This window comes from Bufo bufo, chromosome 5 (assembly GCF_905171765.1).
Source record: "Bufo bufo chromosome 5, aBufBuf1.1, whole genome shotgun sequence".
Classification (NCBI taxonomy): domain Eukaryota; kingdom Metazoa; phylum Chordata; class Amphibia; order Anura; family Bufonidae; genus Bufo; species Bufo bufo.
This window is the reverse complement of record NC_053393.1, coordinates 247,056,501-247,072,494: the sequence shown is the minus strand read 5'-3', so window position 1 is coordinate 247,072,494 and position 15,994 is coordinate 247,056,501. Positions and strand designations below refer to the sequence as shown.

At 40.4% G+C, this 15,994-nt stretch overlaps 1 protein-coding gene across 1 annotated transcript in view; it reads right to left on the bottom strand.

Moving 5' to 3' along the window:
- Positions 1 to 15,994, bottom strand: part of ITGA9 (integrin subunit alpha 9) — a 447,293-nt gene that overhangs the window by 22,574 nt on the left and 408,725 nt on the right. The window contains exon 25 of the mRNA XM_040433941.1: positions 8,924 to 9,043. Coding sequence (XP_040289875.1) covers positions 8,924 to 9,043 — 120 coding nt within the window. The remainder of the gene's footprint in view (positions 1 to 8,923; positions 9,044 to 15,994) is intronic.

The window sequence follows — 15,994 nt, the reverse complement described above, 5'->3', positions numbered from 1 at the left end:
ATACGGACGTCTGAATGGAGCCTTACAGGGGCGTGATCAATGACTGTGGTGATCACCCCATATAGACTCCCTGATCACCCCCCTGTCATTGATTACCCCCCTGTAAAGCTCCATTCAGACGTCCGCATGATTTTTACGGATCCACTGATAGAAGGATCGGATCCGCAAAACGCATACGGACGTCTGAATGAAGCCTTACAGGGGCGTGATCAATGACTGTGGTGATCACCCCATATAGACTCCCTGATCACCCCCCTGTCATTGATTACCCCCCTGTCATTGATCACCCCCCTGTAAAGCTCCATTCAGACGTCGGCATGATTTTTACGGATCCACTGATACATGGATCGGATCCGCAAAACGCATATGGACGTCTGAATGGAGCCTTACAGGGGCGTGATCAATGACTGTGGTGATCACCACATATAGACTCCCTGATCACCCCCCTGTCATTGATTACCCCCCTGTAAAGCTCCATTCAGATGTCCGCATGATTTTTACGGATCCACTGATAGATGGATCGGATCCGCAAAACACATACAGGCGTCTCCCTGGAGCCTTCCAGGGGGGGTGATCACCCCATATAGACTCCCTGATCACCCCCCTGTCATTGATCACCCCCCCTGTCATTGATCACCCCCCCTGTCATTGATCACCCCCCCTGTCATTGATCACCCCCCCCTGTCATTGATCACCCCCCCTGTCAGGCTGCATTCAGATGTCCGTATGATTTTTACGGATCCACGGATACATGGATCGGATCCGCAAAACACATACGGACATCTGAATGGAGCCTTATAGGGGGGTGATCAATGACAGGGGGGTGATCACCCCATATAGACTCCCTGATCACCCCCCTGTCATTGATCACCCCCCTGTCATTGATCACCCCCCTGTAAGGCTCCATTCAGACATTTTTTTGGCCCAAGTTAGCGGAATTTTTTTTTTTTTTCTTACAAAGTCTCATATTCCACTAACTTGTGTCAAAAAATAAAATCTCACATGAACTCACCATACCCCTCACGGAATCCAAATGCGTAAAATTTTTTAGAGATTTATATTCCAGACTTCTTCTCACGCTTTAGGGCCCCTAGAATGCCAGGGCAGTATAAATACCCCACATGTGACCCCATTTCGGAAAGAAGACACCCCAAGGTATTCCGTGAGGGGCATATTGAGTCCATGAACGATTGAAATTTTTGTCCCAAGTTAGCGGAAAGGGAGACTTTGTGAGAAAAAAATAAATAAAATCAATTTCCGCTAACTTGTGCCAAAAAAAAAAAATTCTATGAACTCGCCATGCCCCTCATTGAATACCTTGGGGTGTCTTCTTTCCAAAATGGGGTCACATGTGGGGTATTTATACTGCCCTGGCATTCTAGGGGCCCTAAAGCGTGAGAAGAAGTCTGGGATCCAAATGTCTAAAAATGCCCTCATAAAAGGAATGTGGGCCCCTTTGCGCATCTAGGCTGCAAAAAAGTGTCACACATCTGGTATCGCCGTACTCAGGAGAAGTTGGGCAATGTGTTTTGGGGTGTCATTTAACATATACCCATGCTGGGTGAGATAAATATCTTGGTCAAATGCCAACTTTGTATAAAAAAATGGGAAAAGTTGTCTTTTGCTGAGATATTTCTCTCACCCAGCATGAGTATATGTAAAAAGACACCCCAAAACACATTCCCCAACTTCTCCTGAATACGGCGGTACCAGATGTGTGACACTTTTTTGCAGCCTAGGTGGGAAAAGGGGCCCACATTCCAAAGAGCACCTTTAGGATTTCACAGGTCATTTACCTACTTACCACACATTAGGGCCCCTGGAAAATGCCAGGGCAGTATAACTACCCAACAAGTGACCCCATTTTGGAAAGAAGACACCCCAAGGTATTCGCTGATGGGCATAGTGAGTTCATGGAAGTTTTTATTTTTTGTCACAAGTTAGTGAAATATGAGACTTTGTAAGAAAAAAAAAAAAAATCATCATTTTCCGCTAACTTGTGACAAAAAAAAAAAAGTTCTATGAACTCACTATGCCCATTAGCGAATACATTAGGGTGTCTACTTTCCGAAATGGGGTCATTTGTGGGGTGTTTGTACTGTCTGGCCATTGTAGAACCTCAGGAAACATGACAGGTGCTCAGAAAGTCAGAGCTGCTTCAAAAAGCGGAAATTCACATTTTTGTACCATAGTTTGTAAACGCTATAACTTTTACCCAAACCATTTTTTTTTTACCCAAACATTTTTTTTTATCAAAGACATGTAGAACAATAAATTTAGAGAAAAATTTATATATGGATGTCGTTTTTTTGCAAAATTTTGCAACTGAAAGTGAAAAATGTCATTTTCTTGCAAAAAAATCGTTAAATTTCGATTAATAACAAAAAAAGTAAAAATGTCAGCAGCAATGAAATACCACCAAATGAAAGCTCTATTAGTGAGAAGAAAAGGAGGTAAAATTCATTTGGGTGGTAAGTTGCATGACCGAGCAATAAACCGCTAAAGTTGTGGAGTGCCGATTTGTAAAAAAGGGCCTGGTCTTTAGGGGGGTATAAACCTGTGGTCCTTAAGTGGTTAAAAGTATGTTTTATTTACAAATACGTCAAATTAGAAAATAATGTTTGCATTTTGTTTAAGAGGCAACAGTGTAATAAAAAGCAAATTGTTATTATTCTGCAAGTTATCTCTGTTCCAAACATGATCTCTCCAAGACTGTCTGTCTGCCAGTCTACTGTTCATATTTATTCTAAGGCAGAAAATATAACTTTGTTACTTTAGGTACAGTGGATATAAAAAGTCTACACACCCCTGTAAAAAAATGAGACAAAGATAAATCATTTCAGAACGTTTTCCACCTTTAATGTGACCTATAAACTGTACCACTCAATTGAAAAACAAACTGAAATCTTTTAGGTGGAGGGAAGAAAACAAAAAAAACTAAAATAATGTGGTTGCATAAGTGTGCACACCCTCTTATAACTGGGGATGTAGCTGTGTTCAGAATTAAGCAATCACATTCAAAATCATGTTAAATAGGAGTCAGCATACACCTGCCATCATTTAAAGTGCCTCTGATTAACCCCAAATAAAGTTCTGCTGCTCTAGTTGGTCCTTCCTGAAATTTTCTTAGTCGCATCCCACATCAAAAGCCATGGTCCACAGAGAGTTTCCAAAGCATCAGAGGGATCTCATTGTTAAAAGGTATCAGTCATGAGAAGGGTACAAAAGAATTTCCAAGGCATTACATATACCATGGAACACAGTGAAGACAGTCATCATCAAGTGGAGAAAATATGGCACAACAGTGACATTACCAAGAACTGGACGTCCCACCAAAATTGATAAAAAGACGAGAAGAAAACTGGTCTGGGAAGGTACCAAGAGGCCTACAGCAACATTAAAGGAGCTGCAGGAATATCTGGCAAGTACTGGCTGTGTGGTACATGTGACAACAATCTCCCGTATTCTTCATATGTCTGGGGTAGAGTGGCAAGATGAAAGCCTTTTCTTCCAAAGAAAAATATCCAAGCCATGCTACATTTTGCAAAAACACATCTGAAGTCTCCCAAAAGCATGTGGGAAAAGGTGTTATGGTCTGATGAAACCAAGGTTGAACTTTTTGGCCATAATTCCAAAAGATATATTTGGCGCAAAAACAACACTGCACATCACCAAAAGAACACCATACCCACAGTGAAGCATGGTGGTGGCAGCATCATGCATTGGGGCTGTTTTTCTTCAGCTGGAACTGGGGCCTTAGTTAAGCTAGAGGGAATTATGAACAGTTCCAAATACCAGTCAATATTGGCACAAAACCTTCAGGCTTCTGCTAGAAAGCTAAACATGAAGAGGAACATCTTTCAGCATGACAACGACCCAAAGCATACATCCAAATAAACAAAGGAATGGCTTCACCAGAAGAAGATTGAAGTTTTGGAATGGCCCAGCCAGAGCCCAGACCTGAATCAGATTGAAAATCTGTGGGGTGATCTGAAGAGGGCTGTGCACAGGAGATGCCCTCGCAATCTGACAGATTTGGAGTGTTTTTGCAAAGAAGAGTGGGCAAATCTTGCCAAGTCAAAATGTGCCATGCTGAAAGACTCATACCCAAAAAGACTGAGTGCTGTAATAAAATCAAAAGGTGCTTCAACAAAGTATTAGTTCAAGGGTGTGCACACTTATGCAACCATATTATTTTATTTTTATATTTTTTCTTCCCTCTACCTAAAAGATTTTAGTTTGTTTTTCAGTTGAGTGGTACAGTTTATAGGTCACATTAAAGGTGGAAAAAGTTCTAAAATGATTTATCTTTGTCTCATTTTTTTACATCAGAGAAACCTGACATTTTAACAGTAGACTTTTTATATCCACTGTATGTGTACAGCTGTAGATATACAGAACAAAAACGGTATTTTTCTAATGAATTAGCCAGCTTGTACCATTAACATGTATGCAAAATATTTTATTTCATATCAGAATATATAACTGCATATGACAGTTTGATATTTACAATTATTCAGTAAAATAGCCAAAAACATATGTCGAAGAATTTCTATATTGGACTTATTTAATGGTTAAATTGTAACTACAATTTCAGGTGAATTTTCAGAACAAGCTATTATGTGTGTGTCGGTGTACAAGAGGAAAAACTGTATATTTGACCATTATGACTGCATATTTAAAGAGCCACTGTTAGCATGATCAACCTTATTAAACCAGGCATACTGCCTGGTAGGGTTGATCATGCTAATTAAATGGGCTGAACCCTTAAAGCACTGCTTTTTAACACCCATGTGCTCTGCACACTCTGCCCTGCCCTTGATTGACAGCGTTAGACATCAGCATTTTGGGGGCAAAGCTGTGTCCTTGAATGTGCATATCATATACACTACTTACTATAACCTTACCATATTGCAATTTTAGAAAGCAAATACATATTGCTGGTTTATTCAGTGGCCCAATATATGATTATAAAAAAAATGTAATATGTATTAGCTTTCTAAGAAAAGAAAACTCCTCAGTATGATAAAGCCTTATCACATTGAAAAATAGTGATTTCCTATAATTAGAAAACTAACACATTATTACTGGTGTCTTTATAATCATATATTGTGCCTGTGAATAAGCTAGTAATATGTATTTGCTTTCTTATCATAGAAAATCTCTATTCTCAACATAGTAAGGCTATAGTACATAGTGTATATAATATGTACATGTTAGAACACAGCTCTAGGAGATAGCTCTGCCCTCACCATGCTGATGTCTAGCCCTGTCAATCAAGGGGAAAAGGGAATGTGCAGAGCACAGGGGTGTTTCAAAAGCAGTGCTTTAGTTCTGCCCCCTGGCGCTCCAATGTGCTTGTTTGCATATGGATAAAAACACAAATATCTCTGCAGCTGCTATATCTCTGTGTAGCTGTGAATCCAGCACTAGTATATTAGTAAAATAGTATACATACAGCCAGGTCCATAAATATTGGGACATCGACACAATTCTAACATTTTTGGCTCTATACACTACCACAATGGATTTGAAATGAAACAAAGTGCTTTAATTGCAGACTGTCAGCTTTAATTTGAGGGTATTTACATCCAAATCAGATGAACAATGTAGGAATTACAACAGTTTGCATATGTGCCTCCCACTTGTTAGGGGGCCAAAAGTAATGGGACAGAAAAATAATCATAAATCAAACTTTCACTTTTTAATACTTGGTTGCAAATCCTTTGCAGTCAATTACAGCATGAAGTCTGGAACGCATAAACATCACCAGATGCTGGGTTTCATCCCTGGTGATGCTCTGCCAGGCCTCTACTGCAACTGTCTTCAGTTCCTGCTTGTTCTTGGGGCATTTTCCCTTCAGTTTTGTCTTCAGCAAGTGAAATGCATGCTCAATCAGATTCAGTTCAGGTGATTGACTTGGTCATTGCATAAAATTCTACTTCTTTCCATTAAAACTCTTTGGTTGCTTTTGCAGTATGCTTTAGGTCATTGTCCATCTGCACTGTGAAGCGCCGTCCAATGAGTTCTGAAGCATTTGGCTGAATATGAGCAGATAATATTGCCCGAAACACTTCACAATTAATCCTTCTGCTTTTGTCAGCAGTCACATTATCAATAAATACAAGAGAACCAGTTCCATTGGTAGCCATACATGCCCACGCCATGACTGCCACCACCATGCTTCACTGATGAGGTAGTATGCTCAGGATCATGAGCAGTTCATTTCCTTCTCCATACTCTTCTCTTCCCATTACTCTGGTACAAGTTGATCTTGGTCTCATCTGTCCATAGGATGTTGTTCCAGAACTGTGAAGGCTTTTTTAGATGTCATTTGGCAAACTCTAATCTGGCCTTCCTGTTTTTGAGGCTCACCAATGGTTTACATCTTGTGGTGAACCCTGTGTATTCACTCTGGTGAAGTCTTCTCTTGATTGTTGACTTTGACACACATACACCTACCTCCTGGAAAGTGTTCTTGATCTGGCCAACTGTTGTGAAGGGTGTTTTCTTTACCAGGGAAAGAATTCTTCGGTCATCCACCACAGTGGTTTTCCGTGGTCTTCCGGGTCTTCTGGTGTTGCTGAGCTCACCGATGCGTTCCTTCTTTTTAAGGGCTCTTTCACACTTGCGTTGTTGGGTTCCGGCATAGAGTTCCGTCGTCGGGCCTCTATGCCAGAAGAATCCTGATCAGGATTATCCCCATGCATTCTGAATGGAGAGAAATCCGTTCAGGATGCATCAGGATGCCTTCAGTTCCGGAACGGAACGTTTTTTGGCCGGAGAAAATACCGCAGCATGCTGAGCTTTTTGCTCCGGCCAAAAATCCTGAACACTTGCCACAAGGCCGGATCCGGAATTAATGCCCATTGAAAGGCATTAATCCGGATCCGGCCTTAAGCTAAATGTCGTTTCAGCGCATTACCGGATCCGACGTTTAGCTTTTTCTGAATGGTTACCATGGCTTCCAGGACGCTAAAGTCCTGGTTGCCATGGTAAAGTGTAGTGGGGAGCGGGGGAGCAGTATACTTACCGTCCGTGCGGCTCCCGGGGCGCTTCAGAGTGACGTCAGGGCGCCCCACTCGCATGGATGACGTGTCGCATGGATCACGTCATCCATGCGCATGGGTCGCTCTGACGTCATTCTGGAGAGCCCCGGGAGCCGCACGGATGGCAAGTATACTGCTCCCCCACTCCCCACTACTACTATGGCAACCAGGACTTTAATAGCGTCCTGGGTGCCATAGTAACACTGAACGCATTTTGAAGACGGATGGGCACCTCTGGCAAATGGAGTACACGACGGATCCGGACAACGCAAGTGTGAAAGAGCCCTAAGAATGTTCCAAACAGTTCTTTTGGCCACGCCTAATGTTTTTGCTATCTCTCTGATGGGTTTGTTTTGTTTTTTCAGCCTAATGATGGCTTGCTTCACTGATAGTGACAGCTCTTTGGATCTCATCTTGAGAGTTGACAGCAACAGATTCCAAATGCAAATAGCACACTTGAAGTGAACTCTGGACCTTTTATCTGCTCATTGTAATTGGGATAATGAGGGAATAACACACACCTGGCCATGGAACAGCTGAGAAGCCGATTGTCCCGTTACTTTTGGTCCCTTAACAAGTGGGAGGCCCATATGCAAACTGTTGTAATTCCTACACCGTTCACCTGATTTGGATGTAAATACCCTCAAAGCTGACAGTCTGCAGTTAAAGCACATCTTGTTCGTTTCATTTCAAATCCATTGTGGTGGTGTATAGAGCCAAAAATTTTAGAATTGTGTCGATGTTCCAATAGTTATGGACCTGACTGTAGCTGCAGGAGCCTCTGTGTATTTGTCTCTCTCCATCTGCCTCTTCGAAGATGGATGTTACCAGTAAATGTAGGTTTCATGATCAGTGTGCGATATGGGAGAGGAGGAAAGGAGTCTGATAAGTGGATAAAGACAATTATTTCTGTAATAAGATATATTTAAAAATTTCTTACAACTGATTGTAGAATTGATTTATGTGACAAAAACTGAAACTCTACTATTCTGAGTAGTTTAGCACCAAGTGCTAATAACTGCAGATATACTGCAATAGTCCAACATTATAACTCAGCTATGAACTAGAGTCTTTGTAGTTGAGGTCTTTATGAATTCTAGAAAATGTAAAACTGGAAATACTATGCTATAATTAGACCCCTGCAATGATGCTGCAAAAAATATTGAAAATATTTTGACCGTGATGACAACCATAGTGAATCACATTTAGGCTACATTCACACGTCAGTATTTTTCTATAATCCGATTTTCTGCCCGTTTTTTGCGGATCCGTTGTTCCTGAAAATGTTTCCGTATGTCATCCGTTTTTTGCGGATCCGCAAAAAACGGAAACATGTATAAATTTCAATAAGCAAATAAAGTTGTTTGGATTTCTTTAAAAAAATAAATAAAATTAAAATGTAATTTCCAGGAACGGATTCCATATAAAACGGATGACATACGGAATGACATCCGTATGTCTTCCGTTTTTTGCGGATCCATTGACTTTGTATTGTACCAGGATCCGATTTTTCAGGAAAAGAATAGGACATGTTTTATATTTAAACGGACATGATCCAGAAAAAACGGAACAGATCAGGAAAGAAAAAACGGACGTGTGAATGGACCCTAAGGCTGCAACGTCCTGGGTGTGACGACTCATGGTGCAATTCCATATAACATGTCAGCTAAAGGACCAAGTCATCAGACTAGTACAGGTAAAAAAGATAATAAGCAATGTAAATGATCCTTGGAAAAGTGAAGGTAACTGAAGCAAAAATGCTGGAAATCCATATGTGTTTAAACATTTTTCTTATCTCTATATGCAGTACATCTACAAACACTACATACACGCTACAAAGACATGCACACATTGCATAACTGTAGACTTCTTACCTTTTTCAATATCTCTGTATTAAGCAGTGTAAGAACCTCAATATTTTGGGTTTCTTCTTTAGCTAATGATGTGAAATTACATTCCACCTCTAAACATGGCCAGTTTGACTTGTTGCAGTCCTAAAAGATATTAAGTGTGTTTTCAACCAGGATGAAGATATAATATACATTACAAGCAAGTAAAAACAGTATAAAAACAGTATAAAGGAAATGAATACAGGCGACATATAGTAATCCAACATGGCCGGTATTTATTTACAAACCGGATTCCAAAAAAGTTGGGACACTATACAAATCGTGAATAAAAACTGAATGCAATGATGTGGAGGTGCCAACTTCTAATATTTTATTCAGAATAGAACATAAATCACGGAACTAAAGTTTAAACTGAGAAAATGTACCATTTTAAGGGAAAAATATGTTGAATCAGAATTTCATGGGTTCAACAAATCCCCAAAAAGTTGGGACAAGGCCATTTTCACCACTGTGTGGCATCTCCCCTTCTTCTTACAACACTCAACAGACGTCTGGGGACCGAGGAGACCAGTTTCTCAAGTTTAGAAATAGGAATGCTCTCCCATTCTTGTCTAATACAGGCCTCTAACTGTTCAATCGTCTTGGGCCTTCTTTGTTGCACCTTCCTCTTTATGATGCGCCAAATGTTCTCTATAGGTGAAAGATCTGGACTGCAGACTGGCCATTTCAGTACCCGGATCCTTCTCCTACGCAGCCATGATTTTGTGATTAATGCAGAATGTGGTCTGGCATTATCTTGTTGAAAAATGCAGGGTCTTCCCTGAAAGAGATGACGTCTGGATGGGAGCATATGTTGTTCTAGAACCTGAATATATTTTTCTGCATTGATGGTGCCTTTCCAGACATGCAAGCTGCCCATGCCACACGCACTCATGCAACCCCATACCATCAGAGATGCAGGCTTCTGAACCGAGCGTTGATAACAACTTGGGTTGTCCTTGTCCTCTTTGGTCCGGATGACATGGCGTCCCAGATTTCCAAAAAGAACTTTGAATCGTGACTCGTCTGACCACAGAACAGTCTTCCATTTTGCCACACTCCATTTTAAATGATCCCTGGCCCAGTGAAAACGCCTGAGCTTGTGGATCTTGCTTAGAAATGGCTTCTTCTTTGCACTGTAGAGTTTCAGCTGGCAACGGCGGATGGCACGGTGGATTGTGTTCACTGACAATGGTTTCTGGAAGTATTCCTGAGCCCATTCTGTGATTTCCTTTACAGTAGCATTCCTGTTTGTGGTGCTGTGTCGTTTAAGGGCCTGGAGATCACGGGCATCCAGTATGGTTTTACGGCCTTGACCCTTACGCACAGAGATTGTTCCAGATTCTCTGAATCTTCGGATGATGTTATGCACAGTTGATGATGATAGATGCAAAGTCTTTGCAATTTTTCGCTGGGTAACACCTTTCTGATATTGCTCCACTATCTTTCTGTGCAACATTGTGGGAAGTGGTGATCCTCTACCCATCTTGGCTTCTGAGAGACAGTGCCACTCTAAGAAGCTCTTTTTATACCCAATCATGTTGCCAATTGACCTAATTAGTGTTAATTGGTCTTCCAGCTCTTCGTTATGCTCAAATTTACTTTTTCCAGCCTCTTATTGCTACTTGTCCCAACTTTTTGGGGATTTGTTGACACCGTGAAAATTGGAATCAACGTATTTTTCCTTTAAAATGATACATTTACTCGGATTAAACGTTTGATCTGTCATCTACGTTCTATTACAAATAAAATATTGACATTTGCCATCTCCACATCATTGCATTCAGTTTTTATTCACAATTTGTTTAGTGTCCCAACTTTTTTGGAATCCGGTTTGTAGGTTTATTTTTAGATAAGCAGTTTATTTATAATAACTTTTATCTTTTTCCACTAATCTGTCATTCTCTCATGTGCTAATAGTGGGTAATGTCATGTTCTATCATCATGTGTGCTATGTTCCCTCCTTTTCTGTTGAAATGATTCTAAAAATAAAATGCACATTTCATTTTTACCTCTGTTTATGTTTCCTTTATCTTAAAGTGATAAAAATCCAGAACAGATCTATATATGCACGTACATAACATAAAAAATGGGAAAATAAACTTCTGTGGGAAACACTTCACTTAGAAATAACCAAGTGTATTTCAGCTATAAATTTAGCAGTGTATTTCAGCAGTGAAGTTAGCAGCAGGTATCCACATAATTTGACATGCTGCAGATTTAAACGTACAGGTACATCATAGCATCGAAAAGTTCATTTATTTCAGTTATTTAATTCAAAAAGTGAAACTGATATACCATATAGATGCATTACATCCAGGGTGATCTATTTCAAGCATTTATTTCTTTTAATGTTGATGATTATGGCTTATAGCGAAATGAGTCAATATTATAGACTCATGGTGTTACACTCTATTCGGCTAATCAACACAAAACACCTGCAAAGGTCATGGGGAAGACTGCTGACTTGACAGTTGTTCATTGACACCCTCAAGCCACAAAAGGCCACTACTAAAGAAGCTGGCTGTTCATAGAGTGATGTATCCAAGGAAAACGTGTGGTAAAAAAAAGGTGCACAAGCAACAGGGATAACCACAGCCTTGAATGGATTTTCAAGAAAAGGCCATTCAAGAATTTGGGGGAGATTCACAAGGAGTGGACTGCGGCTGGACTCAGTCCTTCAAGAGCCACTGCACACAGACATATCCCAGACATGGGCTACAACTGTCACATTCATTGTGTCAAGCCACTCATGACCTAGAGACAACATCAGAGGTGTCTTAACTGGGCTAAGGAAAAAAAGGGACTGTACTGATGATCAGTGGGCCAAAGTCCTATTTTCAGATGAAAAAATTTTTTGCATTTCAATTGAAAATCAAGTTCCCAGATTCTGGAGAAAGAGTATTGAGGCACACAATCCAAGTTGCTTTAGTACCAGTGCAAGGTTTCCACAGTCATTAAAGGTTTAGGGATCTATGTTATATGCTGGTTTTGGTCCATTGTGTTATATCAAGTCCAAAAGTCCACAGTGAGGAAATTTTGTAGCATTTCACGCTTCCCTCTGCTGACAAGCTTTATGAAGATGCTAATTTCATTTTCCAGCAGGACTTGGTACCTGCCCACACTGCCAAAAGTACCAATACCTGGTTTGACAACCATGGTATCACTGTGCTTGATGGCCCAGCATACTCGCCTGATCTAAACCCCATAAAGAATCTATGGAGTATTGTCAAAAGGAAGATGAGAGACACCTGACCCAACAATGCAGATGAGCTGAAGGCTGCTATCAAAGCAACCTGGGCTTCCATGACACATCTGCAAAGCCATAGGCTGATCGCTTCCATGCCACGCCACATTGATGCAGTAGCCCTGACCAAGTACTGAGAGCATATACTGTATATACATTTCAGTAGGCCAACATTTATGTATTAAATTTTTTTTTTTAATTGGTCTTCTATAATATTCAAATTTTCTGAGATACTGACTTTTTGGTTTTCATTAGCTGGAAGTCATAATCATCAACATTAAAAGAAATAGATCACTCTGTGTGTAATGAATCTATAGAATATATGAGTTTCACTTCAAATTAAATTATTAAAATAAATGATCTTTTCAATGATATTCTAATTTATTGAGATGCATCTGTAAATATTATGCTTTTAAATCATTCAAAAAATCTGCACCAAAATCTATATACATTCACAATTAAGTAAAAATGTGTGGCATTTCTGCAACATGCAGGCCATGAGCTTTTGCAGGATGTCTATATAGACTCATGTAAAAATTTTAAGCTGTAAGTGAATGGGGTTATTTAAACTTTATTCACTAAGATTATGGTGTACTTTGTTGCGGAATTCTGGTGTGGATTCTGCAATCAAAATTCTGCAATCAAATATGCAGGTTACTTCAGTGTCCTCAGTATATATTAATGCCCACCACACTGCCCCCAGAACATATAATGGCCCCCATTGTGCCCCAGTCTAAATAATACCCTCATACAGCGCCCACAGTCTAAACAATGCCCCCATACAGTGCTAACAGTCTAAACCAGGCATGGCCAACCTGAGGCTCTCCAGCTGTTGTAAAACAACAACTCCCACCATGCCCTGCTGTAGGCTGATAGCTGTAGGTAGCCTGGGCATGCTGGGAGTTGTAGTTTTGCAACAGCTGGAGAGCCGCAGGTTGGCCATCGCTGGTCTAAACAATGCCCCCATACAGTGCCCACTGTAGGTAAAATGCTGTCCTCAGTATATATGTGCTGCAACCCATCCGACGCAAATAAAAAAAAAATACTCACTTTAACACAGTCGGTTACTTGTTCTGCACTGGAGGCAGCTGGACCTGAAGTTCCCACTGCTGTGACATCACATGATCATGCTGGGAGCATCAGGTCCTGCTGCATCTACTGTGGAGAAAATATTACAGCAAGTATCTACAGTGAGGTGAGAATATTTTTTTTACATAGTGTACCCATTTCGAATGGCCCTTACACAGGTGCACTCTGTCTGGCTGTCAAAATGACCAAAAATAGGATGTGCCATTAAAAAGACGGCTGTGTAAATATTCCCACAGACTGCAAACAACATCCTTTTTCACTTTTTCCTTAGTCCTAGGCTACACACGTAATTTTTAACAGGACAATCACACTACTAATAGTGCTAGTGTTTATAATATACCATATGTTTTACAGTATAAGACGCACATGATGATAAGACGCACCTAGGTTTTATAGGGGAAAAATAAGAAAAACATTTTTTTTTAACCAAATTGTGTGCTTTTGGTGGGTTTTGAACCAATGGGGAATCTGTCAATGACACGCTGTTATGGGGGATCTGTGATTGACACACTGTTATGGGGGGATCTGTAGATGACGTACTGTTATGTGGGCTCTGTGGATGATGCACTGTTATGGGGGGATCTGTGGATTACACACTGTTATGGGGGATCTGTGGATGACACAATGTTATGGGGGGATCTGTGGATGACACTCTGTTATGGGGGGATCTTTGGATGATGCACTGTTATGGGGGGATCTGTGGATGACACAATGTTATGGGGGGATCTGTGGATGACACTCTGTTATGGGGGGATCTGTGGATGATGCACTGTTATGGGAGACTCTGTGGATGACGCACTGTTATGGGGGGATCTGTGGAAAACACACTGTTATGAGGAATCTGTGGGTGACACACCTATGGTACCTTATGGAGGTATTAGTGTCATCGGTGTCCCTTTATGTCCTGTGTGTCACAGTCACTTGTTTCATCTCACATCCTTATCTGTCACAGTCCATCACGTGGCCATTACATGTAAAGTCTGATCAATTCAGACCCTAGCAGTGGTGCTGCTTTGCTAAACTAATCACTAACCTGTAGCAGTATTCAAAGAAGCGGGCAGGCCGGCAGTTTCACGTCAACAGTCAGTAGCACTCCACCCACTTCATTAAAGGAAAAATGAAAGGTGGAATCTGATTGGTTGCTATGGACAACTAAGCCAGTTTTCCTTCACACCAGTTTTGATAAATCTCCCGAATGTTTTTTCAGCCAAAAACCCCTTTATTGTTTTATCTTTATTGGAAGAGAAAATTGTGGAGAACTAAGAAAGAAACTGGAGCTACTGACTTTCCCAGGATACATTGGGACAATTTTATCAATAGTGTTTCGGATACAAGTTCCTATACTATGTACAGTAAGAACTTTCATTATTTTATTGATGTCTGCAACATATTAATTCAAATGTTGTCTGACATACATGTTTCTAATAATGCAGAGAATAGTATTACTATCCAAGCTACATTCGGATGACCGTATGTGTTTTGCAGTCCACAAATTGCAGACCCGCAAAACACGGATACCGGCCGTGTGATAGAAAGGCCTATTCTTGTCCCTACGTTTATACTGTCGACAGGACTTTGTTTCCATCCGGCATAACGGAAACCAGGCGGGTCCGTTATGCTTGCCTCTTAAAGGCTTCCGTTTTGCTTTCTGTCTGGCTATTCCGTTATATTCCATTATAAACGGAACCTATAACGGAATGGCATAATGCTAGTGCGAATCCACCCTTACCAGCTGCAGGAGCCAGTTATCAGTAACAGCCAGGCTCCCCTACAGAAACAGGGATGGTTTTATACTGTCCCAGCCCTCTCCAGTACTGTATCCAGTGCTCAATTAGGAAATACCACTCCCTGCTCCAGTTCTAGCAATCACATGATAGCTAGTGGCTGAGTATCTGTAATAACTGCTGTGTCTTAGCAGACCCAGATCAGCTCCTTGGTCAACCTTTCTGGGGCTGTATTCACCTAATTTGGCTAATATGTCATCCACAGTTACATGAGAAATCAGCAATATATAATAGAAAAATAGTTATGGTTAAATGACCCCCAAAGGTCTTGTAAGTGTATAATAAAAGAACAAACACAAAATAAAAAAATAATTTAAAAAAAGCAACCACGCGCACACACAACCGCAGCTTCTAGCTCTGGCCTCAGTGGCCATAAACTAAATCACCTCATCAAATTGACCGTTAAGTGAAGGGTACATAATTTGAAAAATGCATTTAAGTTGCACTCTTTGCTATTAAAAAAAATGTGAAAACACTATTTTTCCCCTGTTTAACATTTCTCCAGGTATTGAAAATCTAAACAAAAAGCTTTAATTACATAAAATCAAAAAATGAATCGCCGAAAAAGGTGAAAAAATTACTTATACTGTATAAATGTATGGACAAAAGTTATGGGTCTGATAGATGCCTGAATGTATCAAACATCATGCAACATAAATTTGGTTCAAATTACTGCAACTCAGTCTCCTGCAAAACGGACTTTAACATTTCCCTCATGATAAAACTCCCCCAGTACTGTATATCTGTACCCCAGCGCGGTGTATAATAAACTATACAAATTAGGAATCATTAACCTATGTAGATATTTTCAGAATGGAAAAAGAATATACAGTGAAACTTCTCAAAAGACCTCCTCTTTGAGAAGATCACATCCACATCTTCTGTGATACATTTTCAGTTTCACCATATATGATGCATACTGGAAATCCTCTTAGA